This window comes from Drosophila novamexicana, unplaced genomic scaffold (genome assembly GCF_003285875.2).
Source record: "Drosophila novamexicana strain 15010-1031.04,08,12 unplaced genomic scaffold, DnovRS2.1 tig00000770-arrow-pilon, whole genome shotgun sequence".
Classification (NCBI taxonomy): Eukaryota; Metazoa; Arthropoda; class Insecta; order Diptera; family Drosophilidae; genus Drosophila; species Drosophila novamexicana.
The window spans coordinates 1,426,516-1,452,924 of record NW_020824821.1 but is presented as its reverse complement, the minus strand read 5'-3'; the positions used below and the strand labels follow the sequence as shown (position 1 = coordinate 1,452,924).

General features: G+C 38.3%; 1 protein-coding gene across 1 annotated transcript; it reads right to left on the bottom strand.

Annotated features, from left to right (window-relative positions):
* Positions 1 to 616: 616 nt before the first annotated feature.
* On the bottom strand, positions 617 to 26,059 carry LOC115763870 (solute carrier family 22 member 3). Its single transcript, XM_030706648.1, has 5 exons — positions 25,731 to 26,059; positions 3,383 to 4,290; positions 3,132 to 3,286; positions 2,898 to 3,066; positions 617 to 2,615 (listed from the first exon to the last, which is right to left on the bottom strand). Exons 1-5 carry the CDS (start codon positions 25,875 to 25,877, stop codon positions 1,628 to 1,630), a joined length of 2,367 nt encoding a protein of 788 aa, XP_030562508.1. The 5' UTR covers positions 25,878 to 26,059; the 3' UTR covers positions 617 to 1,627.
* Positions 26,060 to 26,409: the final 350 nt, after the last annotated feature.

Here is a 26,409-nt window from a genome sequence, read left to right as displayed (position 1 = left end):
CTTCAATTTAAAGTAAGACGCAAGGCAGAAGAAGCACAACTCTGTAACATTAACATTTTGCTAAGCTGTTATTAACAGCGAGCCTAGAGAAGCCTTTAAATTTCGCTTAAGTGAGTTTGTCTTTGTAACACTGGAAAAAATGACTTAAATAATAACAGCACATGTTAAATTTAATATATCAACGACCTTCCGGCCAGAAATTTGCTGAACGAAGATTGAGTTTAAACCTAACAGCCGCTAAGTGACTGCTAATCAGGCTATTCAACAATTGATAACATAGGCAGAACAGTGCCATAGGAGCCCAACTGTTATTTAACATTTTCGATGAAGAAACCACACAGGCATATTTTTGGCCTGCTATCGATATATTTTTTACCAGGCTCAACAGTTGTGCTTATGGTCTGTAATTGTAAACGGTTAAACAGCTGTTTCATAGCAAAATCTTTATGGGCGCTAAATTTAAAATAAGCCCCAAATACAATTATGTTTTGGTATGCTTTATTAAAAAAATATTGCTCTTTTTGCCATGCATAACATACTTTCATATAGTAACCATAATTATATAACATTCAAATATGACTCTGTTAAAAATATATGTGTACGTTATTTTTTTTTTTTTTTTGAGTAATTAGATACATAAATTACTTAAATAATTGAAACGCGACTAAGTGATTGAATAGATAAAAACTAACTTTGTTTTTTTATGCTGCATTTGATAATACATAATGGTAATGAAGTATTTTGAACTTAATGTGTACGTACTAATAGCTTTAAAATTATTATTGATTTAATTAATTAATAAAGAATTAAGTGTAACTATCAAATATGTCTTTTCATGTAATTCTCTCCAGGTGTTTTCAACACAATCACTTAAATGTGGAACAGCTTTAGGGTACTCAAGAGGACTTTTTAAGTACATATTATCATCAGTTGGTTGATATAAGTTTATATATAGGAAACAATGCTATACACTACATACATACATATCTAAATTGTGGAATTTGAGACATATTTTACAGTTTCATCGAGGACAAGTTTAATACTGGGCTGCTCTCGGCATGTTCCACATTTGACTTACTAACTTACGTGTCTATTATATGGCTATGCTGAAGCTATATTAGACCCTATATGTATGGTCGTCTTTTCGGTGTCTAACAGCATACGTTACGTTATTTGGTTGATCAAAATTATTTGCAAATTATATGCTAAAACTTAGAGATATACATTCTGTACGTTTTTACCTAAGAGCGTATTTTCTTTTAATTAAAATATTGTATTTAGCTTTAAGCTTAAAAGTTTGTCTAATTAAAAATTTATCTTTGACATTAAACATAATTATTGGTTATCATTTTTTTTACTTTCTTTTTTGAGCATTCAAATTGAGTTAGTTTGTAAATTGTGCTCGGGCGAATAGCGCACAAATAGCAAAAAGTTTGGGTATGTGCATTATAAAAGTTCGATTCTAGACAAATCTTGATAGTAAATTATGTGTATACAGCACAAAAGACTGGTTTATAGAGTATATCAAATTTTTGGACTGTCCGTTTGTACACAAAATCCGAATCAATTATTTTAACAGCTTTTTGATCGCTCGCATCTCTTTCTGCACGTCCAGTTGTGCGTTATATTACATTGGTGACCCGTCCTCGTGAATTTTGGTCGTCCAAATGCCGGGCATTAGTTGAGGAGGTAGATTCGATTGAGGAGTGGCAAATTTCCTAAAAGTATTCGTAGCGTAGATGGTATTGGAGTTGGAACTGGGCACATAGCCTTTGTTGTCCAGTCCATCGATGACCGTAAATTGTGTTGCCATGTTCTGAGCGCCATGCGAAACCGGTGAGGAGGGCCTGGAGATGGGATGTGTGCGTGGACTGCTGATCAGGGACATGCAGATGCCGCCAATGACGGCCAGCGCGGTGTAGGAGGTCTGCGGTATCAGCTGGCCAATGACAACGGTAGAGCCAATGAACGGTGCACCCAGCAGCCAGAACCGAGCCCAGCAAATCGTTGAAAAGGAGGTGATCTTACGTTTCTCCTGGCTAACCAACTCCACGGTGCTTGTGGTAAGTATGGAGAGCGAAGTAGAAATGGCCATTTTGGATACCATAGCCGTGCACATGAGCATCGCTACGTTCGCATCCAGCGACACCACGCCTGGCTTGGGCACCAGCCAGCAGCACCAGGCAAAACAGCCGGCCACAATATTGAATATGCCCGCCCAGAGCCATTTGCGTGTGGTGTTCATTATCAAATAGAGTCCAATGAATGTGCCAATCATCTCACTGAAACCGGCCACAAAGGTGTTAATGTACAGATGCTCCCGACTGAAGGACCGTATGTTCAGCAGGCAGCCGTAGTAGACGCTTATGTACAGCGACCAGGCCAGATGCACACAGATCATGTGCCGCACCGCTTTCTCACCCTTCCAGATAGACCACCAGCCGGCCGGTGGAGGTGCATCCATGGCCGTTTGTGCCTGTAGCTCCAGCTGCTGGTCAATGTCATGCGGCAGACTGAGGCGTGTTCCGTTCATTTCGGCACACTGGAGCAATATCTTTTTGGCATCCTGCACACGGCCGCGCTCAATCATCCAGCGCGGCGAGTCGGGTATCCATCTGTAAACAAATTTTAAAAATTAATTATCAAAAACTATGGTAAATTTTTGTAACTCTTCTTTTGTTTTTCTTTAACTAGTTTTTAGCATTTAATTCATCACACTTGCGCAGCTTTGCCACCCAGGCAACAATTTTAATAGTTTGGCATGTGCAATTAAATTTGTTTTAATCATATCACGATTTGTGTAATAAAAGAAAACAGTCTTTATAAGCGGACTGAAGGTACTATAGATCGCGTATGTGTTGGTGGTTCTCATTGACCAATAAGAATTTGCTACTTACTGCCACAGGTAGATGAGTATGACTGTCGGCCAGGAGATGGCCATATAGAGGTGAGACCAGCTGGACCAAAAGCTGGCAACGCCTGGCAACATCATAACGCCAATCGACCAGAATTGCTCGAAGAGCGTCGAGACGCACGTGCGATATTTGCCGCCAGTAATGTCGGCCACTAGAATATAAAAGATGATCAAATTTATTGTGTACTGTGTAAAGGTGTGCGTAATAAGAACTTACTTATCATGCCGCCGGCGGTGTACATCTGAGCGCAGCAGACAGCGGAGAGGCATCTAAAGAAAACATGAAGTTCATAGGAAGCCACATGGCCAGTCAGATTGCCACAGAAGATTTGCGTGATCATGCCAAAGAGCATAACGCTGCGTGGACTAAAGCTAAGGTGGACAGACACAGATAGAGAGAAACAGAGACAGGAGGTGAACAATTGTAGTTGGATTTCGGTAAGTTATAATTGGTCTAATTGAGCTTACTATTTTAATAAGTGATTGGCCAAAATGCCGCCGGTGAGAACGCCAAACAGATGGAAGAACTGCGTCACCGAGACAAGTATATCGCGCGAGCAGACCAGATCGTATTGCGTGACCACCGAATGGTAGTCGCTCTCATGTTGGAACTCCGTGCAAGGTATCACATTCGAATTGCGATTGAGCGGCTTCTCCCAGACGCGCGGCTCCTGTGCACTGTCCTCGTATTTGTAGTAGTGATGCGCATGCTCCTGCGCATCCTCGTACACATTGCAGAAATCGATGCTAAACTCTTGATCCTCCTTCTCCTCCTTTTGCGGATGCGACACCTTGATCCATTGTGTCTGATTTTGGGTGCCAATCTCTGCCGGCGGCTTGCAAAAGAATTCGCCATGCCGGGGCGCGGGTGCCGTGAAAATGATGCACGCCATGAACCAGGAGGAGGGTATTTTGCACAGAAATATTAAAAGTACGGTGCGCAGCTGCCATTTACCCCACTGGCCGGTAATCCGACCCACTGCATCCACTTTACTTTGCATTTTGATATTGGGCGTCGGTGGCTTCCCCTCGAGACGTGCGAAAGTGTCGTGCGGATAGAGCTTGTAGTCGTGCGTGTGCTTATGGGCGGGCGTCAGACTGTCCAGCGGCGTATAGAACTCCTCCTCGTTGTTGTTGGGCTCCCCCTCCTGCACGTTAAGCGTGGGTGTAGGCGACGGTGTGGGCGAGGCCAGAGAGTTGGTCAGCGAGCTGCGACGTCGGCACTCGGTGGGCGTGTGTGCGGTATACTGGCCACGTGGAGCGTTTGTTGATATGTGCGGATTTGTTGCCTGTGCAGGTGCGTTTGTTTGGGCTCTGGTGGGCGTGGCCGTGGAGGTCGGCTCGTTTTCCTTTAGGGGGAGTAATGGTGATTCAGCCTGTGGAAAAGTTGGCAGTTGGGGGAATTGAGGATGAGTATATGTGTCCACACAGTTATTAAAATCTGAATTAACTAACTTTAATCTCAGCTCAAAAGAGTCACAAAATTCTGCCTTTTTTTTATATATATATTTCTAATTTAATTTAATTAAATATAAAAATTAATCACGAATTTGCTTACAGCGACTTCAGTGCAAATTGCTTGATTTGATAAACAAAAACAGCCTGAGCTTAAAATTAACCTAACCTCAAATTACGTAACCTCAAACTCGGCTTAACCTCAAATTTAGATTTACTCAAATTCAGTGCAAAAATATTGATTTTTAATATCAATTCAGTCTGAGGTTAAAATTAATTTCACTTCAAATTACGTAACCTCGAACTCCGATTAACCTGAAGTTAAGATTTACTCAAATTCAGTTTAACCTCAAATTTAACCTAGCCGCAAATTTGATTGCACCGCTCAACTCTGCCAACTGGCCTTTACCCCACATTACCGACAAATACGTCAGATACTTCCCACACACAATGGCATTAAGGACCTGCCCCTGATTATCTCAAGTGTTGGCCATTCTCGACTCGAGTGCATTATGTTGAGCGTGCTGCTAAGCATCCTAGATCCTAGCATCCGAGTGGCTGCAACCGCTCTAGTGGCAAGTCCAGCCACTCGGAATCTTTTGCTTAGCGACTTGGGACCCCGCAGCTACAACTTCAGCTTCAGTCACGGTGCAGCCGCTCGGATACCAAAATAATGAATATAAATTGCATTGGCGCCGGGCCGGGGCCCATCTCTCTATTTAAAGCGCTACTCAAGTAATTTGAAACCCAGCGCCATGCGAAGGCAACTACATATCAATTCAAGGCACACATACACACACTTGCCTTATCATTGATATCATTTCAATTCAGGCGGGGACCAAAGCTGGGCACGGACCACGAAAAGGCGGTCACCGGCTGCCACAGTCTGCCGGCAGCGACCGCGTCCTTGGCTGGCTGGGAATCAGGTCGCCTTCATGGGCCGCACCACGCTGAATACTGAACACATTCGCATTACGCATACGCCGCGTTGTACATTCAGTTTTTTTCATTCATTTGCCAGAATTTTTTTTTCTCCCGGTTAGCCATTTAATCAGCCGAAAATACTTAATTACTCATTTGCACGCCGCGCATACCCTTTCATAAGGCAGAGTACAGGCAACAAGGGAGTCATAAAAGCTGGGTTTGAACGGGTCAAACTGGATATAACAAAGGTGCAGGGACTAACAATGAGAGGCAGTTGTTATAAGTATAATATATTAAAAATTTGCCATTACAATTGGATATAATATATATCAAAAAGGAAAAAAGGATGCCATGTCCGTCTGCAGCTTACTCTTTTTGGACATGTTCTACCATTTTCTAATATTGATAAATATTGAATTTAGGACGTTTTTTAAGGCATAAGTCAACATTTATAGAAGTTAGTTATGTCACACTAGGTAGGTAGAATAGTACAAACATTTAAGTCTTTGGTTTTCGCCAATATTGCAATCTCATCTTATCGAGACTTTTCGAACAAAGCATCCGATTAAAGCATTCTGGTACAGTCTCTCCTTTTCTTTATAAGTACAGGGTATATTGTAGTCGCATTCTGTCTTTTCTTCTTAAACCATCTTATCTTCTTTTATTTTTACTTCTTGAATAGCTTTCCCATTCACCCCAATATTGAAATCTCATCTGATCGAGACATTTCTATTAAAGAATCCTTTCTGGTATAGCCTCCATAAGTACAGGGTATATTGTAGTCACATTCTGTCTTTTGTTCTCAAAACACTTTAATTGATTTCTCAAGCATTAAGCTTCTTTTATTTTTACTCATTGAGAATAGCTTCCCCATTCTCCCTAATATTCGAACCTTATCTGATCGAGACCTTCCGATTAAAGCAGAAAGAATTTTCTGGTATATAGCCTTTTCTTCTCTTTATAAGTACAGGGTATATTGCAGTCGCATTCTGTCTTTTGTTCTACTTTAGCCACTTTAATTGATTTCTCAAGCATTAAACTTCTTTAATAATAATTTCACTCGAAATAACCTAAACTTGTCAAGTTCAACTTTGGAGTTCTTAAAGTTTTTGCCTCTCATTTTCGTTTTTTGTCTTGACAAATGACGTCGAGAAAAGAAAAAAACGACATCAACAAGACCCCTGCTGGCATCCCATATATATATATATATATAAATATATATATATATATATATATATATATATGTGTATATGTATATATATAAATATATATATATATATTTTGTATAGTTTGGGTATATCTCATGCAGTTGTGTAAGCTCGAGCTATGCTTGTCTTCTTTTTGTTTTACTGTCGCATTTTTATGTTTTGGCATAATAATATTTTGTTTGTTTCGTGAGTCAAAACAGTAAAATGTGCTTTGCGGGTTTGCTGTACAGCACTTGCCTCCATATGACCTATTTGTGTGCTATACAAAGCAGATAAATTATAGAGCACAGAACTTAATAGAATGTAGTCGGAGAGAATGTTTAATATGCCAGACCACATCCTGCTTTATGCAGAAGGATTAAAGGAATGGAATTTGTTACTCGAATTAAGTTCAACATTTAATAAACTCCGAACGAGATGCTCATTTAGAGAACTTTTGCTTAATTTCAAAATATCTTAAAACAATAAGTGCACTTCATTTACATTGTGATTTCATGCATCATTAGAAAATATCGTATGTCGACAAACCAACCCAAAGGCTATGAAAAAAGACCTTGACAAGGGAGGGGGGAATATGCTTGTTATTTTATAAGTAATGCCAAGTTCTCTATGAAGTAATATTTATAATTTATTTAATAACTGAGCTGAGATGAATCCATTTATTTATGAATATTTATATAGGAAATATGCTTAGTTTTTGGGCATTTTATCCGTGTAAATTCGCACTAAAAACAGCATTTTTTTCCGCAAATTCATGCATTATTAGAAAATATCATATGTCGACCAATCAACGAAAATTCATGACTAAATATTACAATTCCGACCGCAGGGCATTTGACAAGGAACCTTGAAAAGGGAGGAGGAAAATCCTTGTTAAGCTCGGTAACAAATATGCATAATGCATGTGAAAATGTAAATCGTGTTTGTATATCAATTTCAAGAGCTGCACGAATATACAAAATGTGGAAAAACTTGTTTCACGTTACGATTTCCATTTGCAAGCGCTGCCAAAAAATATGCAAGAGTTTTTGCATTTTCCGTTAATTTTCTATTTTTGGTGCGAGCTTTTCACAATCAGTTAAGCAAACAAGTTGGTTCATTTAACGGGCGATTGTTCCCTGCGATTGTTCGGATCGACTTATTGATATATTCGGGCCGACACTTGCGCAAATAGTTCTCAAGGTTAATGCCAATTGCCGGCACTTGTTGTTGTTTTTGTTCTTTATGGTGTTTTACTCGACTCGTAAAAATAAAACAAATGGCTGTAAATAAATGAACCCTTCTGTTTTGTGCGGTCACGTGACGGTTCAATAAACTTCCCAGACACTTAACGCGCTTCTATTGAACCCGACCGAGGTCCATTGCATAAGAGATTTTTAATAAAAATATTACTCATACGCCCCGTTGTGCGTGAAATTTGATGGGCTGAGCCGCGTGGGCGACTGGTCGGATAATTAGCTAACTTCTGACTGTCAACTGATTTAGTGGGCGTGTGTCCGTGGAGCGTGGCTGTACACATTGTTGCTCGCCTGTGAAAATGTCATTAACATGCTAACACACACACACACATAAACAACAAGTAAAAGGTTCTAGTCGGGAGCTCCCAACTAGGAGTTCCCCTGAACCCTCTTCTTTCAACATCAAATGTATATATATATTCTATTTTAGCAGCTATATGTCAAGTTCGGTGACTTTAGCTCTTATTATTTACCAAAATTGCCCAAAAAGCAGGATCTCGATATCGATTTTTATCGATTGCTTGGGAACGGAATAAGTTATCGATTATCGGAAACAAACTCAATCTGCGCGGGAGCTAGGAGCATCATTGCGTTCATACATACGGACGGACGGACGGACGGACGGACAGACAGACGGACATGGCTCGATCGACTCGGCTATTGATGCTGATCAAGAATATATATACTTTATGAGGTCGGAGATGCTTCCTTCTGCCTGTTACATACATTTGGATTTTGCACAAATACAATATACCCTTGTACCCATTTTTAATGGGTTCAGGGTATAATTAAATGTCTAGAAAATTAGTGTTTCTTATTTTTATCAAATATTATATTGTGTCAATTTTAATGGTATTAAGATTAAAATATTTTGTCTTCATGTGGCCCTATCTCCCAACTTCGTGCTCTGTGCTCAGTTCTTGTCGCTACTCAAGCGACTTTATATTAAGAACATTTATTAAAATTTAATAAATGTTATGCTGCTTTTTATTGAATATTGAATAGTGTCAATTTCACAGCTATTTCAATTAAAGTGTTTTGTCTGCATGTGTTTCGATCTGCCAACTTTGTGTTCAGTCCGACTTGATATAGATTAAGCTGTCAGTAAAATCACTTTTTCCACACGTAATTATAAAGAAAAATTCATTTCAATTTATTTCTTCTGCCTTTTCAGTTTAAGCTCTTTATGGTTTTCGTTCATTCACATTAAAAATGTTGCCTCGATTTTTATATTGAACTTTTCAATTGATTCCCAACTGAAATTGATGCCTGTCACAGCGTGCAATTCTTTCGATTTCGCATTTTAATAAGCGCAAAACCCAAATAAACCGAGCCATAAATAATTCATAAGCTGCGTGAGTCCCTGCTCCCTGCTCCTTGCTCCATGTTCCTTTGGAGCTGCCTCTGCTGACTGATGGGCGCCCACACCAAAAAATTCACGACTGATTGCATTTCACACTGTTGAGGTGTGTGTGTGTCTTTTGCTCTGTTTAATAATCTTATTAATGCCCTCTTTAGCAGCTGCGGCAGTAAATATTTGGCTGCTGGTCTTGCAGGAAATTACATTTGCCTCTGGGTCAGCGTCTCCCACAATTTTATTAGGTATACGCCGCATTGGTCAGCTCAGTTCTTGTTGCTGGCAGCAACAACATGTGTTTACCATTCCTATCATTTGCCTATTTATTACGCCCAATAACTCGATTCAATAAGCTCTCCGAGTCATGAGCTTCCCTATTTGCCGGTTGGTTTGTTTTGCTGTTGTTGCTGCTCGCATTTCCAGGACACTGTCAAACTGCCAAATAAGGCAACAATTTGCCATAAGAGTGGCCCATTGTCTTCGGGGCTCATGCTTAAGTTCAGGAATAATGTAGATAACAATTGTAAGCACTAATAGGATTTTTAGGGGCTTTTCTTGGAACCACAAGAAAAGTCTTTAGAAATTGTTTACCTTTTTTGAGATCCTATCTATGCGTATAAAATTATTTGTTTTGGCTGACTGCCCAAATCAAAAAGTGGAGGTGGCTGTTTTTCCTGAGCGTCGCACCAGCTGGCGAGAGGTCGCTGGTTCGAATACAACAGCAATTTGCTATAAACAGATTAAGAAACAACTAAAATGCTTGCAAATAATGTGTTTTTAATTGATTTTCTATTTATAGTTTGATTTTAAATCAATCAGAACAAACTCTAGTTAATCATGAGCTGTAACTAATTAACAAATATGAATGGAAATAAATAACTTATTAGAGCAGCAAACAGATCGCTTTAATAATCACATGCCACAGTTGAAAAATATAATTAACACCAAATATTTTTTTTGCATTCGTTTGTTAATCTACATATTTACATATAATGAAGTCAATTCTAGCATGTAAAGAAAATCTACATCATATTTATATTGTATATATATACATATATTTCACTTGCTAATCGAAAGTCGAGCATTTGCATAACTTTTCTGCCTCAATTAAATTGATAAACTGCCAGCAAAAACTTCATAAAGCGCCGCAAGCTGCAGACGGCTTGAAAATATATTAAAAAGTATTCCCAAGCATGTTTTTCCCCACTTTTTGCCTGTCAATCAAAATATTTGTTGTGCATTTTTTAATCAATTTGGGCACAGTTCCCAGAGAGTTTATTCAGCTAATTGGCATATCAATCTAATGTCCTGCAAATGCTAATTGTCAGCAGTTGCTAATATTTTGGTTGCTCAGGTGATTTTAGTGGGCTGCTCTTTAGCCGGGCATATCCCTATTGATCATTTTACTCGGCTAATGATTCATTTACTGTTAACAAGAGCTCAAATCGTGGGCTCGTGCTGTTACCTGCTCAGGTGTTTTTTCCTTTTTTCCGAGCTGCCTGACAACAATGGGCGCCAAAGTTAATTGGAACAAAGCTGTAGCAGCTGCATGCTAAATGCAAAGATGGGCGTAACATAACAAACACGCCTTCGCCTGAAACCCGTTTACCACCTGCGCCAAGGCGGCTGTCATTATCATGTCAGGTGAAAGAGCCAAGCTGTTGACATCTTGAAACCAAGGCAACCTGACGTTTCTTAACTCCTTCAAGAGCTCAGTCAGTCAGTCAATCAAATGAAAGGATTTAATATATGGAACTCATATCAGCCGCAAGAGCTTGATTCTGTTTGACTCCTTATTGATGACAACATTTTCTCGGATTACCCTAAGCTATAAAGTATATTCCATTTAACCTTATGACTACGAGTCTAACTGTTATTATTTATTTAGAATTAGCCATGAAACCTGCAAAAGTCAGGCCACAATTTCACTATTTAGCCAAGAGTCACGAACATAATTCCGGCTAGACGTAGGACCAGACGTTGGTCGAATTAAGTATTTCGTTGACGGAATTTTTGTCATCCTATTAAACTAAATACTTGAATGAACTGGCGATAGTAAACAGCAGCAGCTTCCAGGTAACTTTTGTACTATTGATAGATGTGAAAGAGAACTGTGTGTGGCACGAGCTGTGGCACGTGTATGCAAATGTGCCTTGAGTGGGGGCATCAACCGAAACTTTGGCTAGCCAGCAAATGCCGTCAAAACAATTTGACGCGGCATGGCGTATGCGTAATATATGGTAAATTGTTATAAATATACGTGTGTCGGAGTGCAGGTTTGCGTGTGTAACGGGAATTATTATATGGCAAACATTTGCATCGTGCGCTTGAATATACATAAAATACATATGCGCCAAAATAGTCTGAAGCAAAGGTGTTGACAAATTTCGTTCGAAATTTTGTTCGAAATTTGACAAAATCAAGTCTTATGTGGGCTTATTGAGAAATTCCTTTTGCACCTCTCTTTGCGCTTCTCATGTGCCTACAACTTCAAGTTAAATCTTCAACGGAAGGACATTATGTAAAAACTCCATTCAGTGGAAGTTTTATATGTACTTGCTAAAAATAGTATTTTGCCTGCGCCTCTCTCAGCGCTTCTCATGTGCCTACAACTTCAAGTAAAAGCTGCAGCGGAAGGAACTTATGTAAAAACTCCATTCAATGGAAGTTTTATATGTACTTGCTAAAAATAGTATTTTGCTTGCGCCTCTCTAAGCGCTTCTCATGTGCCTACAACTTCAAATAAAAGCTGCAGCGGAAGGAGCTAAAGTGTGAATTTATTCAATGGAATGAATGGAAAATCAATAAGTATACTTGCTAAAAATTTTATTCTGTCTACGCCTCTCTCAGCGCTTCTCATTTGCTTTTAGCTTAAAGATGTAGTCGGATCTAACTTAAATCATCTTTAAAGTTATAAACTTCATCTCAATGAAGTTTTACATGCTCCCCTCTCTTAGCGCATTGCTCAAGCTTCAAGCTTCTGCCATATATAGCCAAAATTCAATTTGAACTACAGACGTCAGCATCAAAGCTTTCACTGCGCCTCCCCGTATTATTTGCACAGAGCTTTAGCCACTGCCAGATGTTGGCCCACAAATTGTTTGAACAAGTGTTTCTAATTTTTGGCACGATTTTGACGGCTGCTGTTCAAGCGGCTGTTGTTTAGCCAAACGTCAATTAGATAAACAAAACCTGCCCAGCTTCAAGGTAATCAAAAAACATCTTTATAATTATCATTATTATATAGATACACGCAATACCTAACTGCCAACGTCCACAGAAAACATTTAATTGTTGCCCAATAAGGGGCAGATTTTAAATAAAATAAATAGTTATGTTACAAAAAAAAAAGAAAATGTCATTATTATTATAAGTATAGAACACATTAAAGTGCGTCATTAACTCAATTCGAAAGCAAGTTTTATGCAGCTGCGTCGCAGTTAGGCAACAAATTCTGAATTGGGACACAAAATGGAAGCCCTAAAAACAGAAAAAGTCGCAACATTTTGGGCGCATTGTCGATTATTTTTATTTTTGCAATACATATTGGCCGAAAAAACGGACCATAATTGGATGCTGTTCGGTCCGCTAGTTTTGAGGTTTCCCTTGGGCTTCGGCAAATGCAATTATCTAAGTAGCAAAAACGCTTGAATTTAATTGAGTTTCCGCTGGAATTTAACATGATTAACATTTTCTAAGGCTTTACCTTGAACCTGACTAGTTACAATGTACGATAAAAATATATAAAAGAAATTAGATAATGGTTTAAAATTACGGCCAAATACGAAACAAGTGAAAAATTTTATTATTTTGCTTGGCTTTATTTGCAAAAGTAAACTTAAAGATAAAAATTGTATAAAATTTAAAAAGAAATAAAGGAATTGAAGCATTTGATAATAATCGATAATTACCATTCTGATTAGAATGAATGCAATGACAATGGATTTGAACTTTGTTTATTAATCGAAAATAATCGATGACTACCATTCTGACTAGAAAGAAGAGAATGATTGTGAATTTGAACTTTGTTTATTAATCGATAATAATCAATAACAAAAATTCTGATTAGAAATAAGAGAATGACAGTGAATTTGAACAAGCTGAAGAAAGCTGAGAAAAATGATAAATATTCCAATCTTCCTCCAATTATTTATTAACTAAACTCAATAGCTTAAAGTTGAATTTGCTTTTAAAATTTTCTTAAATCAGCACACATTCTATTAATTATCCTCTGGCACGTCGGCTTGATGTGTATGAATTAATTTGACAAGCTAGCTTAATATGGTTGCTATTTTCATAGAATTTCGTGCAATTATCCAAATATTTGACTGAAGTGCTTAAAGCCCATGCTCACACATGAAGATGTTGCATTCCCCTCGATGGAATTTTCATGCCTCGCAACATTTGCCCACCCGCTGAGGTCTGCATATATATATATATATATATATATATATATATATAGCCGCAAGTGGGCGGCTTTTCCTTTGGCCTAAGCTTCAGATTTTGATTATTTTGTTATTGTTGATTAGCGACGCGCTGAACGGGAAATCGACATTGGGAAAGACGAGCAAGAAAATGAAGGAAATGAGGAAAAGGCACAATTTACAAGTCAAATGCGAATGTTTTTTTTATATGTATTCGTGTTTTATTATTTTCTCTCTTTTTCCGCCGTTGGTAAACAACAAAAACAAAATTTGGCTACCTTATGCCCAACCGTAAAGTGAATGAATCACTCGTCCTTGATTTTGTTTATATATTGAATTTCATTTATATAATAAGATCCATTGATGGAAAATTTCACACGCCTTACAAAGTAGGCAACATTTTCATTTGGCTTAAGTCCTTATGCCTTGTTATTGTCATGTCTGACTTTGCCACATTAATCGCATCTAGTCTATTTGCATACAAATGTCAGAAATCCGGATCTCCAGCGACCTTTTGAGCTGACAAATTGTAGCTGCAGCAGATGTTGCTTCTAATGGCAAGGATTGCGGCCTTTTCAGAGCTGCGACTAAGCTGTTTATGGCACACTCACACACACACGCACACACACAGCTCTTAATCATATAATTATATGCTATGCAACTGATTAATAGCATGGTAAGTCATAAAATAAATCACAACTTTTGATGAGCCAACTTTTACCGTATCTCATCGCAGTCTTTGGTAATCTTTCCACTTAATTTACTTGATTTGCATGTCCTGTGCCCATAAAGCAATGGGGAACCGTTTAGCATATGCCGCACAATTATTGCAAGTTAGCAAAAAATTAACATGAAAACAAAATAGACAATATAAAATATTGATATTCTGCAGTCATAATTGGATTGGAGCCAGGGTTCTGCTTTCAAATCCTTGCCGAATAAACTTCTGGTATATAAGAAGAATTCTGTTTTGAGTTTTATTCAAAAAGCAAAAGCTTAAGACATAATTAAATTTCATGCCAAAAATGTTATAAGCGTAAACCCAAAGATATCAAATTTTAAACAAGCTAAATTCCCTTTACGCCGTCGGAAATTATTGAAAGTGAATTTAAAGTTTGCTTAGACAGCTTTTAAAATTGTGTGTTTATTTAATTTAACACAATATAGCTGCTGTGTTAAATGCATTAGTTTAATTAATAATTTGTGGGCAAAAAGTGCATAAAATTAGTACTTGATACGTGCATTTTATTATATTTTTATAGCTGTTATGAGTGCGCAATGGGCCCAGAGCAGCGCACGCTCAAAAGTATGCAATATAATTTTTTATGACATATTTCAATTAGCTGGACGAACGCCATTTTGCAAGTGTCACTCATAATGTCCTGTGCTGTCTGCGTTCGTCTGTCCTTGTCTGCCCTGTATTGTCCTGTTTATAGTAAACAGCTCAATTGACATTTAATGCCCTTACGAACTGAGCACAACTTGCTATTTATTGTCCTATGCCCCGGGGTCGGAGCACTCTGGCTTGAACGGGCATCGCTTAATTGGCAGCTTATTTGCCGTCATTTATTTGTACAAGTGTATTTTCTAGTAAATACGCTTGCGTTTACTTCATTTATCGGCACAGGAAGTACCTAATTGGCGTAATTCATGAATACAATCTCATTTTACTGCAAAAACACGCTTTGATTTTAGACCTGAGTAAGTGCCTCTTTAAATGCACTTAGTGCGCGCCCCTTGGGCAAGACAAACGTATTAATAATACAACAAAGCGTTTGTAAACAACAAACAAGAAAGTCACAGCTCGATGTTCCTTGCTTCTCAATTTTTAATATGTCAATTTCGTTTGCATGCATTAAAACAAGAAACACAGTGCACAAGTTAACGCATACATCATATTAGTGTTGGTCAACTAACAAAGTTTCGCTCTGCCCGTAAGCAACATGGAGTGCAACCTTACTTATTGTTATTGCCCTTTTACTCATTTTAAAAGATCGCTGCTAGCATATATTAAATATCGATACATTTTGCATCAGTCATAGTTGTCACCTAATCTGACAGCAATCGAACAGCGATGCAACCTTTCTTACTGCTCTTGCCTTTTTACTCATTTTGGCAGATCGCAGCTTGCATTCATAAAATATCGATACATTTTTCACTAGCTATCGAAGTCAAAGTTGACTGATTGACATTGAGTGTTACCTTATATTCTTATATTCTCTGCATATATTTAATATTGGTACCATGCAAGGAATGTGGCGACAAAGTAATGTAACCTTGTCGCTTTTTTGTTAAAGCTGACGATTTCGCGCTTGATTAGTTGCGTCTATTTGCAAATTTCTACATTGTCCTTTCCCACAAATATAAATTGGTTTCAGTCTCTTTTGTCAGCCGTAATTTTGCTGGGCACAGGCTCAGTTATTAAAGTTTCAAATGCGTGGCACGAGCAGCCGAAAATGCTGCTGATTAACGCAAAGGGGGGGCAAAGTAAAATGCTCGGCTTGTTATATAATTGGGAAAAGCGAGTGCACACAGGCTCACCCACACATCCACACACACTTACAATAAAAGGGGCGTCGCTTGCTCAACCCACAGTTGGCCAGAAAATCTTGAGTCGAAAATATTTTGCTTGAACTTCAAAGCGTTTTAGTGTCTACGCCTGGTTAAAGACAAAATTCCGCAAATGCCACTGGAAAAGGGACATGTCTCAACATTTATTCTGTGTCTGTGTCCTCCTTTTAATCAAATAATTAAAGTTTCCGAGCCTTTTGACCCCATTCGGCTGAGGTTCAATTCACGCGCGGAGTTCAGAGCACTTGAGATATGCAAATAAAACGTAATAAAAAACGTTTCCAGAGGTTAAACAACTGTCAACAAAATAAAAACGCAGCTAAAATCGAAAGCAACTTGAAAAGTAATTAAAAGGCAATCCTCCTAAAATACACCTTTCATCTAAAACACTCGAAATTAATTTATAATAAAAACACATTCTGAGCTAAGCTTACGAACACTCGAATAACCTTTTCGCAGTTGAAACTTTTGCATTATTTTGAGTTTTCGCTTTTGCTTTTGCGTCTAGCGAACTTTGACCTGGCCCAAGAGCCGGACCACAGGCAAAACATTTTCAGGTTCAAGCCGCAGTCGCTTTGTACATGCGGCTTCTCTCTTTTTTTCTACCCTTCCAAAGGGTATTATAATTTTGCCGTTAAATGTGTACCGCATTGAAGGAGACATCTCCGACCTCATAAAGTATATATATTCTTGATCAGTCGAGTCAATATAGTTATGTCCGTCTGTCTATTTCTATGCTAGTTAGTTTCTCAGTTTTAAAGCTATCTTTATGAAACTTTGCGGAATTCACACTTCACTTCACGGAACCAGATGGATCGGACGACTATAACACATAACTGCCATAGGCACGATCGGTCAAAAAGTAGGTTCATATATTTTTGACTATCAAGATATTTTAACCAAGCTCGGCATTTATGAGTTTTTCAATGCTCCTCATATATGTGCAAAACCTCAACAGCATCGGACAACTATATCATATAGCTGCCCGAGGAATGATCGGTGGAAAATTAAGTTAATGTATATAAAAGTTGTTTGTTTTTCAAGATACATTGGCCAAACTCGGCATTTATAAGTTTCACTAGGTTCCCTATATTTCAGCAAAATCTTATTTACATCGATCAACTATATCATATAGCTGCAATAGGAACGATTGGTCGAAAATGAGGTTCTTCAAGATATCTTAACCATACTCGCCTTAACGGCTTTCCCTGTGCTTCTTAGATACTGGCAGAGCATTAGAAAAAGGTTTGCTCTGCAAGGGTATTAAATCTTCGCCGTGCCGCAGACCGTCCCACTCGCTTTGTGTTTTTTTTTTTTTTTTTTGTTTTTATTTGGGGGTTGACAGCAAGAAAAACTCTTGTTTGTACCATAAAAGGGTCCCTTTTTGTTTAGATTTGTGGCCCCCATCTTTACGGCCATGTGTGTGTGTGTTGGAGTGTGTATGCGTGCGTGTGTGCACATTTCCCTTTTATAACAACTTTGCTTACATGTTCGGGACAGCGAATGCGCAATTGGCATAACAAATGTCCCAAAAACACTTTATTCAAGACCAAAACCAGGACCCCCATATGCAATGCTTTTCCCTGTGTCTCTTCTAATTTCCATGTGCTGGGTTCATTGCCAATTTTTATTTCACTTTATAATTTCTAATGTTCACACAAAATGTAACTTCAGTTGTGGCCAAGTTGTGATTAGTCCTGCCTTTATCTAATATTAATAAAATATGTGACTAGAGAGCAAAAATAATATTACGCATAAAAAAGTATACGGAAAAACTTTATTTCAACTTTAACTTAAATTTCTGCTCGTCTTTGCTTGAATGCGCCAAGAATATTCAATTTGATGAATGCTCCAACTATTTGACATGCAATAAATATAAATAATATACATGTCTATACATGTTTGCATATGGCTCTGTGCTCTAGGCGAAAACAAACTGAAAAAAAATACAATTTGCATAATCTTCCAAATGTTTGAGATTTAGAGGGCAATTTGTCCTGGCCCTCGAAACGCAAATCGCATGTACATGTAAAATGTGCTGCTGTTAGCCCTATAAAAGTTGAATTTTCTCGCACATATCTAACTGGGCGTGACTTGGCCCCAGCTGCCGCCTAAGTCGATGCCTAGCCCAAGAGGCATTACCTGTGCGATTTTATCAGCTGACGGCGTGGCACGTGTTTTCTTTAGTGTCTGAAACTAAAGAGCTATGCAAATATTAAACATGCGACTACGTCACGACACTTAATTAAAGAGCTAAGCGTACAGTTAAGCCGAGCCGCAACTTTCTATACCCTGTAACCCTTGAAGATGAGCAAATTCACGATTTATATAGCTTTGATGCAAAAGAACGTAGTGGGAGGAAAGGAAACTGACCCAGAGAAGTGTATACGTATATTTATTAAGTATACGAAAGTAAAATTTATTTATATTTCGATAACTCCATTACTTTACCTAAAATCGATAAATACCGATTAGCAGTGCAAATCTTTTTCGATAACTCCACAGAGTAGCGCAAAATCAATCGATATTTGTCGGTAGCCAGTTCACATATTTTTCGATACCTGCACGCAACGATAAATATCGATATGCAGTCTCGGTTTTATGATCATATCTCAGAGATTATTAGAGCTAGAGACACCAATTTTGTGGCTTCACATTGCCTAAATTATATGGTATATAGCCCTGGCTTACGTTATATATATAAAAAGCAGAGCGAATGCTACAGGATATTTTCTAGCCGAGCACTCGCAACTATCTAACTCTAGCTTATTTTTTTGCGCTGATGTCATCTAGAGTTAAGTAATTTTAATTAAAAATTCAAAACAGCTGCACAACGTTGCGATTGCCCGACCAAGCAGAGGTATTGCAGGAGCAGGGCCACAAAACAAAAAAATATATTTTGAGAAAATAAAACTATCTTAAGATGGCAGCGAACAGATACTTCTGCCAGTACCAAAGACGCATTGTCAAGAAATATGTATATACATAGTTATTTATTAATGAGCATATAAGGAGCAAATAAGTCGCCAGTTTGTATTTATTGCCAGGGTCACCTTTATAAACGCTGTCATTAGTCTTGGTGGGTCTTTTTTCCTGGACATGGGATCCAGATTCGTATATGCTGTGCATATTATTTTTATGAATTATTTAAAAAGATTTGATTAATTGTGGGCTGTTATGAGGTCGACCTTGTTCGGCTTTATTTGGCAGGGTATTATGAAAGACCTTTTCTGCTGATATCTCAACGAAACTCGAAAAGTGCGAAGAGTATTCGACTAGCAGCTATTCTGTGCCCAGCTAAGCAAGGATAAAAAAATTCATGGTTAGATATATTCTTGTACCCAACTCAAAGCGCGCTGAGCTGGAGGGTCTTCCATAAAAATAAATATAAATAATATGCGAGTTCATATATATCTAACGCTACTGGATAGGCTCAAAAATCATGTCTTGAAATCGATATTTATCGATTTTGAGCAATTGAAGGGGATTACCTTGAGATAAACATGCTCTGCGTAAGATATATGAGTGCTTATTAAATGTGTTGAGTTGGAAAAGTAATTCCTGCTGTCCTTTAACAAATATTTTTGGCTAAGTATTAGCCTCTTTAAATTGGTCACAACTATTGTGGGCTAGGTGTACCCTCTATCGGCCGCTTTTAATGGGTCACGGCATAAAAGCGCGCTAATAAAACTTATCTTTTAGCACATTCAGCAGCGTGAACTCAAAGTTGGTTTGGGGTAGTGTCAGGCTCTTAACAAACACCAATTCGAGCAACCTCCCGATTTTAGCCCGGGCACAGGCCGGCTGGAACTTATCTGAGTTCCACACAATTTGACTTGATGGCAGTTTTCTAATTATAAGCCTATATTATGTGTAGACAGAGGGTTGATATGGGCTCAATATCTAGTTAAAGGCAAGTACCGTTGTCTCATCTTCCTCATCATCTTCATCGTCGTCATCGTCGTCGTCGTCGTCGTCGCCGTTGCCGTTGCCATCGCCAGCCTCATCGCCGGCAGCTGCGATTCGCTTCTCATCGCTGCGCGTCGCTTGGTTTGCCAATTTTTCGCTGGAGAAGCCGCTGCCGCTGCCGGCGTTGCTGCTGCTGCTGTTGCTGATGCTGCTGGCTATGTTGCCCAGCAGAGCCTGACCATGACCAATGCCAACATTGCTTTTGTTGCCGCTGCCGCCGCCGCCGCCGCCGCTGCCTAAGTCCGTGAGCATTGTGAAAGGCGGCCGGCAAACGAAAGCGCGCCTTTTAGCCCCCTAAATTGTCAATAATAAGGAACATTTGCAGCAAAAGGCGGCACTTTCACATTTCCACGCACACACACGCAGATCTGGCCACAGCTGCGACTTTGAGCTGCGGCCATAAAAAAGTTTACGCGCTTTTGATTTGTTTTATTCTCTTTTGTTTCGAGTGCTCTTAAGCAGTTTAGGCCACTCAAATGTTTCTTTAAACGTTCAGCGCAACAAACAACAAAAATATTCAATGCTGGTGAACACCGCTGCGTATGCGTTGAATTTGAAATTTTATCAAGTATATGCCGCCTGATCCGCAATTATCCTTTGCTACTTATTGCTAAGCAGTTTGTGGTAATGAATGCTAATTGAATAATTGAACAAATTGACAAATTGAAATAAACGATGCTGGCGCACAACGCTGCGTATGTGTAATGTTTGAAGTTTAATCAAGCATACGCCCGGACTGCAGGTGTATTTTTTTAAGTACTTGATTTTATATTAGAACGCTTTTTTTTAATTCAACTTCACATATTTTTGCATATTTTTTAAAAATATTTTCAACATCAATTATACACGCATTGAAACCGTCTCAAAAATTGTTTTGAGTTTTTATATTCAAATTAATATTGTTTTGAAATTAGGCCAGCTCTTTTATTGTGGCGCTTAACTTTTGGATGGTAATGAAACTGTTTTTGCACATTTGTGGCGTCCGCTCGCCTAGATTTTGTCTCGTGCTGCCGCTCGCCCAACGCGCAACTGATTTTGTGAAGTGCGTCTGAAAGCTCAGCCAGCCGCAGCGAGCTTCGGCGTTTCCTTGCAGTTTTTCCGAGCCCCAACCGAGTGGGCGAAAGCTCTCCACACCAAAACATACACACGCACGCACAGCGCGCGTCCATTCATGACCAAGGTTTCAATTTGGCCCGAAGTCACGTGGTCGCTTTTCACTTTCGTTTGGGCCCCAAAACGAAGTTGAAGCTTTGAAGTTTGCCCAAGATAACGAAACAAACAAAAACAAAAAAAGGAAAACTGTACCCCTTTCCCCTTGTATGTATTTCCTGCTCAGCCTCAACTGATTTGTTAGTGCAACTCCGAATTATGGCTAATTACTGTTGACAAATTATTTCTAATGCTTTGATTAAATGCCAATTGCGTTTCGTGTTGCACAACAGTTTCATTTGTCATTCGGCCCCTCTCCCCTCCTCATTAGCGCTCAACAATTTGCGAGGCATTTGCAAATAGCAAAGCCTAATGTTGCCCCACGTGTCGCACGGTGCTTGGCGCTGTTTACAAAACCGGAATTATGACTTACAACAAATGTAATCACAGGGAACGAACCTAATAAGCATTAGATAGAGCAAATCGGAATTTAAAACGAATACCAATTCAGGAACTTAATGCAAATCTGCATACTTAAAGTTTTATCAAGAAAGTAGCAACACATTTGGACAGCTGATCAAAAATATATCCCTTAAGCTCAACATAACTAATAAATCAGGTTACAACTAGGATATACCCTAAAGCCAACGCGAAACTGCTGTTGCAAATATTCTACACATATATGTTCCCACGGGAACTGCTGTCATAATAAGCATCGGTGCTTATAGTCCGATCTTTATGTAATCTTATAAATATGACATCTTAAGTGTAAAAGTGTACGTCTAGACTTTCGTTTTTTTTATATCTTTTTTGCAACGATTTTTTTTTTCAAATGTATATATATATTTTATTATTAACAAGTTCGCTACCACCTAATATTGGCAGCTTAAACTAGTAAAGGAGGGAAAAAAATGTAGCAAGACTTATTGCTAATTGCTTGCCGGACAGGCTATAAATGTTCCCCCACCTGGTCGTTGATTTCCCATCACTATCTCTTTGCCCTATCTACTTAAAACTTTATATATTCTATTTTAAATTTCTATACTTTATTAATAACATCTTTCTTTCTATTTTTGTATTTATTGTATTTTCTTTAAAAATATTATAGTTAATTAAGATTATTTTTAATTTATCTTAAGAAGAATGTTTTCTCTACTAACAACTTTTTTCTTAGCTGTAGGCTCTAATAACGTCACTGACAAAATTAGCTGTAAAAAGGGGCATAGCTTGCCGGACGGGCAAATAAATCACCTTCATCGGACGGTGATGCATTTTATTTTTATACCCTGAACCCATTGAAAATGGGTAAAAAGGGTATATTGTATTTGTGCAAAGTCCAAATGTATGTAACAGGCAGAAGGAAGCATCTCTGATCCCATAAAGTATATATATTCTTGATCAGCATCAATAGCCGAGTCGATTTAGCCATGTCCGTCTGTCTGTCCGTCCATCCGCCCGTATGTATGAACGCAAGGATCTCAGAACCTATAAGAGCTAGAGACTTGAAATTTTAGATGTAGGTGCTCCTAGTGCCTGCGCAGATCGAGTTTGTTTCCGATAATCGATAACTTACTCCGTTTCCTAGCAATCGATAAAAATCGATATCGATATCCTGTTTTTTGGGCAATTTTGATAAATAATAAGAGCTAGAGTCACCAAACTTGACATATAGCTTCTAAAATAGAATATATATATGCATTTGATGTTGGAAGAAGAGGGTTCAGGGTATCGCCTAGTCGGGAGCTCCCGACTAGAACCTCTTACTTGTAATAATTGTATGTATTTGAATAATTAGGAAGATCCCGACTAGAACCTCTTACTTGTAATAATTGTATGTATATGAATAATTAGGAAGACACGAGATCTTGTTGACCATAAATAAATAAATAAATTAGTCTTAGGTGTACAAGAATCCTGTCAGGTAGATCCTGTGGATGGCACCGCTTAAGTCTTTTGTTCATTGCCCTCTAAAGACAAACTTCAGAAATGGGGCACCTAATTCGTGCTCTTCTAGGAAAAGCAAGGCGCCTTGCTAGCGGGTTGGTATGGTAGCGAAAACGCTCAAAGTATCGTTTGGTTGTTGACGGGAGCTCCGAGAGACACCCAAGAGTTCCCGCAGGAGCATTACATATTCTTCTAAGAATCTTACTTTGTGCGACGCCTGTTTTAAAGGATGGGAATTTGCGGCAATCCCGAACATGTGCACCGCTTTAGGAGTCAATTTTTAAAATATATTTTCACTGTTTGTTGAACTGTTGAGATATGTCTGCTGAACTTGAGCTTTCTGTTCCAAATGTCGCCGAGGTATTTGAGACGAGTGGAGGTAATCGAAAAGTGAAATATTCTGCATGCTTGCACACTTAACGAGCATCTAAAAAACTAATTTGGCAACTCTAGCTCTTATAAGTACCAATATAGGCTCAAATAGGCGGAATTAAGACATCGATTTTTATCGATTTCACAGAATCGAGGCAAGCTACCGATGGCTTGAAGCAAACATGATATTTAGGATCACTTAGATAAGATAAGTACTCTTAACATTTGTAGTCTATAGCACTTAAAGTTTTTGAACTCGATGAGTTCATACATACGGAAAGAAGGACAGGCAGAAAAGACTATATTTATACTTTATAGAGTCGTTATAGAGTGGGAGAGGCCTCCTTTTGCATTTTATATATATAAGCAATGTACAATTCTCTTTTATATAAATTCAGGATATACAAATTACTAGACATTGCTCCATGAAAACAATTTATAAGTTGTTTTTGGCTTTAATATTTACCCCGTCAACAGCGTAAAGTCCCATTAGTAATAATTATTAGAGCACATTTAGTGCCTTGTGCCAGATTCGTCATTTAAAAAGATTTATAGCTCTATTTGAAGAATTTTTAAATTGATTTTGGGTTTCGAGAAATCAGACCTGACCATATTTAGAGCACAGCAAATGTAAATCCCATATAAGATATAGCTCTAATTTGTTATGAACTAACTAGATTATATAAACTTAAATAGGCCCATTTTAGTTATTATTTACAATGAGCTGATTTATTTTATTAAGTTATTCCCAAGTATATTTTTAATTCAAAAGCCGCTGCGCTTATTGTTTTATTTATTTACAAAGCTAATTCGATAGCGCGCAAGTTGCTAATAAATTTTTTAAATTAACAATAATAACAACAATAATACTACAACACCTTTTTTTTGAAAGACTTTCCTGTGCCACGTGCTGCACGCAAATTAGATTACGTATACGCCACGCGGGCCATGTAAACAAAATGTAAACTTATTTTTTTTACGACACATAAAACATATGAAACTCGAGGGAAACAATGCCATAAAAGTTGCCAACAATTTAATGAGTTTAAAGGTTTTGGCTTGAAATCAAATTAGTTAACAGCGTCTCGTCTTTTTGCGCTGTCATATGCGGCGTATGCGCAACTTTTTCTATGCAAATTGCTTGTGTCAATTAGAGACACGCCAAGCTCTTCTTTCAGTCAATATATCTTATTATTCTTGTGGCCTTGACGAAAATTCGACTCAATTTAAGTGCCCAAGTTCAGCAATAAACTTGCAACACGCATAATCCAAGTTGCAGCAATAAATCCAAGCACTTGGTTCTGAGACGAAGCAGGTAAACTTGGGCAAGGACATGATTCAGCGTAACTTTTAACAATTTGCGATATGTATGTAAACAGCTTCGAGTTTTTATATTATAAATACGCCTCTGCCTTCTCCTAGTCAAAACCCGTATCGATTTCTTGTACTACCCCACACTATCTACGGGAAATGTGTTCCTTATTAACTTTGATGTTTGTAGTCTGAACTCTATGAAAACGATATTTTACAATAAAAAAAAGTTGTAAGCGAGAACTTGCATATCAAGTCTGTTGTATTTAACTCTTGTAATCTACGAGTTATGCTTTGAAAACCTCTGAAAATTGATATTTATTGCAAGGAATCCGGAATGGGAAGAAAATATTCCTAATCTGTATACACTTCACAAGAAATTTCATATTAAGTCTGAGGCATCTAGCTCTTCTAATTGTATTATTAGTAGTATTATTACCATTATTAGTAGTATTAAACCACTGAAAATCGATATTTATTAATAGGGAGGGGTAAGGGTAAGTCAAATGTTCTTACGTTCTTTCACGTCTGATATATGTAGCTCTTATAATTTTCGACCTATGTCTTCAAACCACTGAAAATCGATTTTTTCGATACAACGATAGTGAGCGGAGGTTTGTAGTATTAAAGATGACTAGCTCTGAATTGTTGTCAATTTGAACAGGATATTATGCACTGAGCAATTGATACGCTTAGCGCTGCTGAACTCGGGTTCAACAGCCTTTGACCCGGCGCATAACCTAATTACCCACATAACATATTGCAGCAACGTTTCTGGGCTAAAATGAGATGAGAATACAAAACGTTCCCAGGAGCTGGCAATTAGGTTTATTCGCTGAGTTCTGAAGCGGACGTTGTAGCTTAGCATTATCTTAACTGAATCGAACGAATCACCTGCACTTTGAGCATCACGATCTTGATCTCGACTTTATCGCGTGTCGGGCTGCTGGCACGAGTCTGAGGTTGGGGTTCAAACTCTGTGAATTGTTTGTTGTTGCCATTGGTTCCCATTAGGCTGGCATCGGGATGTATGAAACTCATTTGAAATCAATATAAAACTCCACGCAAACTAAATCTGTTGCGAATATTCAACAAGTATGCACAATTGTTGTTGTGTAATTTCTTTTCGCTCCCTTTGTTTGTTCTGGTTGCACTTTATATAATCACAGCACAATTTGGTTGTTTTTTATTTGGTTAACAATTTCTTGCTGCATTCTTGCGCCCAAATTAATCAACTTAAATTATTAGAATTTAATTTAAGGCCAAAGAGCAGAGCAAATATTGTAATCACAGAACGGCCGAATCGCTGCGGTCGCACTGAGACGCGTTGAGGTTGAGCCAAGGGCCGTCAGCGAACATTTCTTGGCTGCTTTTTCTTTTATTTTCTTCTTTTTTCCACTCTTTTTTCCTCTTTTTTCATTCGGTCGCCGAGTGGCAAAGTGTCTGTGTCTCGATTTCCGCCAGCGCCGCTCAAAAGGAAGCAAGAGCAGTACTTGTCTCCTAGGGTATTTATAGCTGGCCGCGCAGCACGCGGCAACAAGATGCAAATCTATCTGCATGCTGCATTTGGCGG

Coding starts and splice junctions, on each gene's coding strand:
- LOC115763870 (XM_030706648.1), bottom strand. CDS start 25,877: ATGAGTTTCATACATCCCGATGCCAGCCTAATGGGAACCAATGGCAAC. Junction 3,287..3,382: donor GCCAATCACTTATTAAAATA/GTAAGCTCAATT, acceptor TGTCCACCTTAG/CTTTAGTCCACGCAGCGTTA. Junction 3,067..3,131: donor CACCGCCGGCGGCATGATAA/GTAAGTTCTTAT, acceptor TTTATATTCTAG/TGGCCGACATTACTGGCGGC.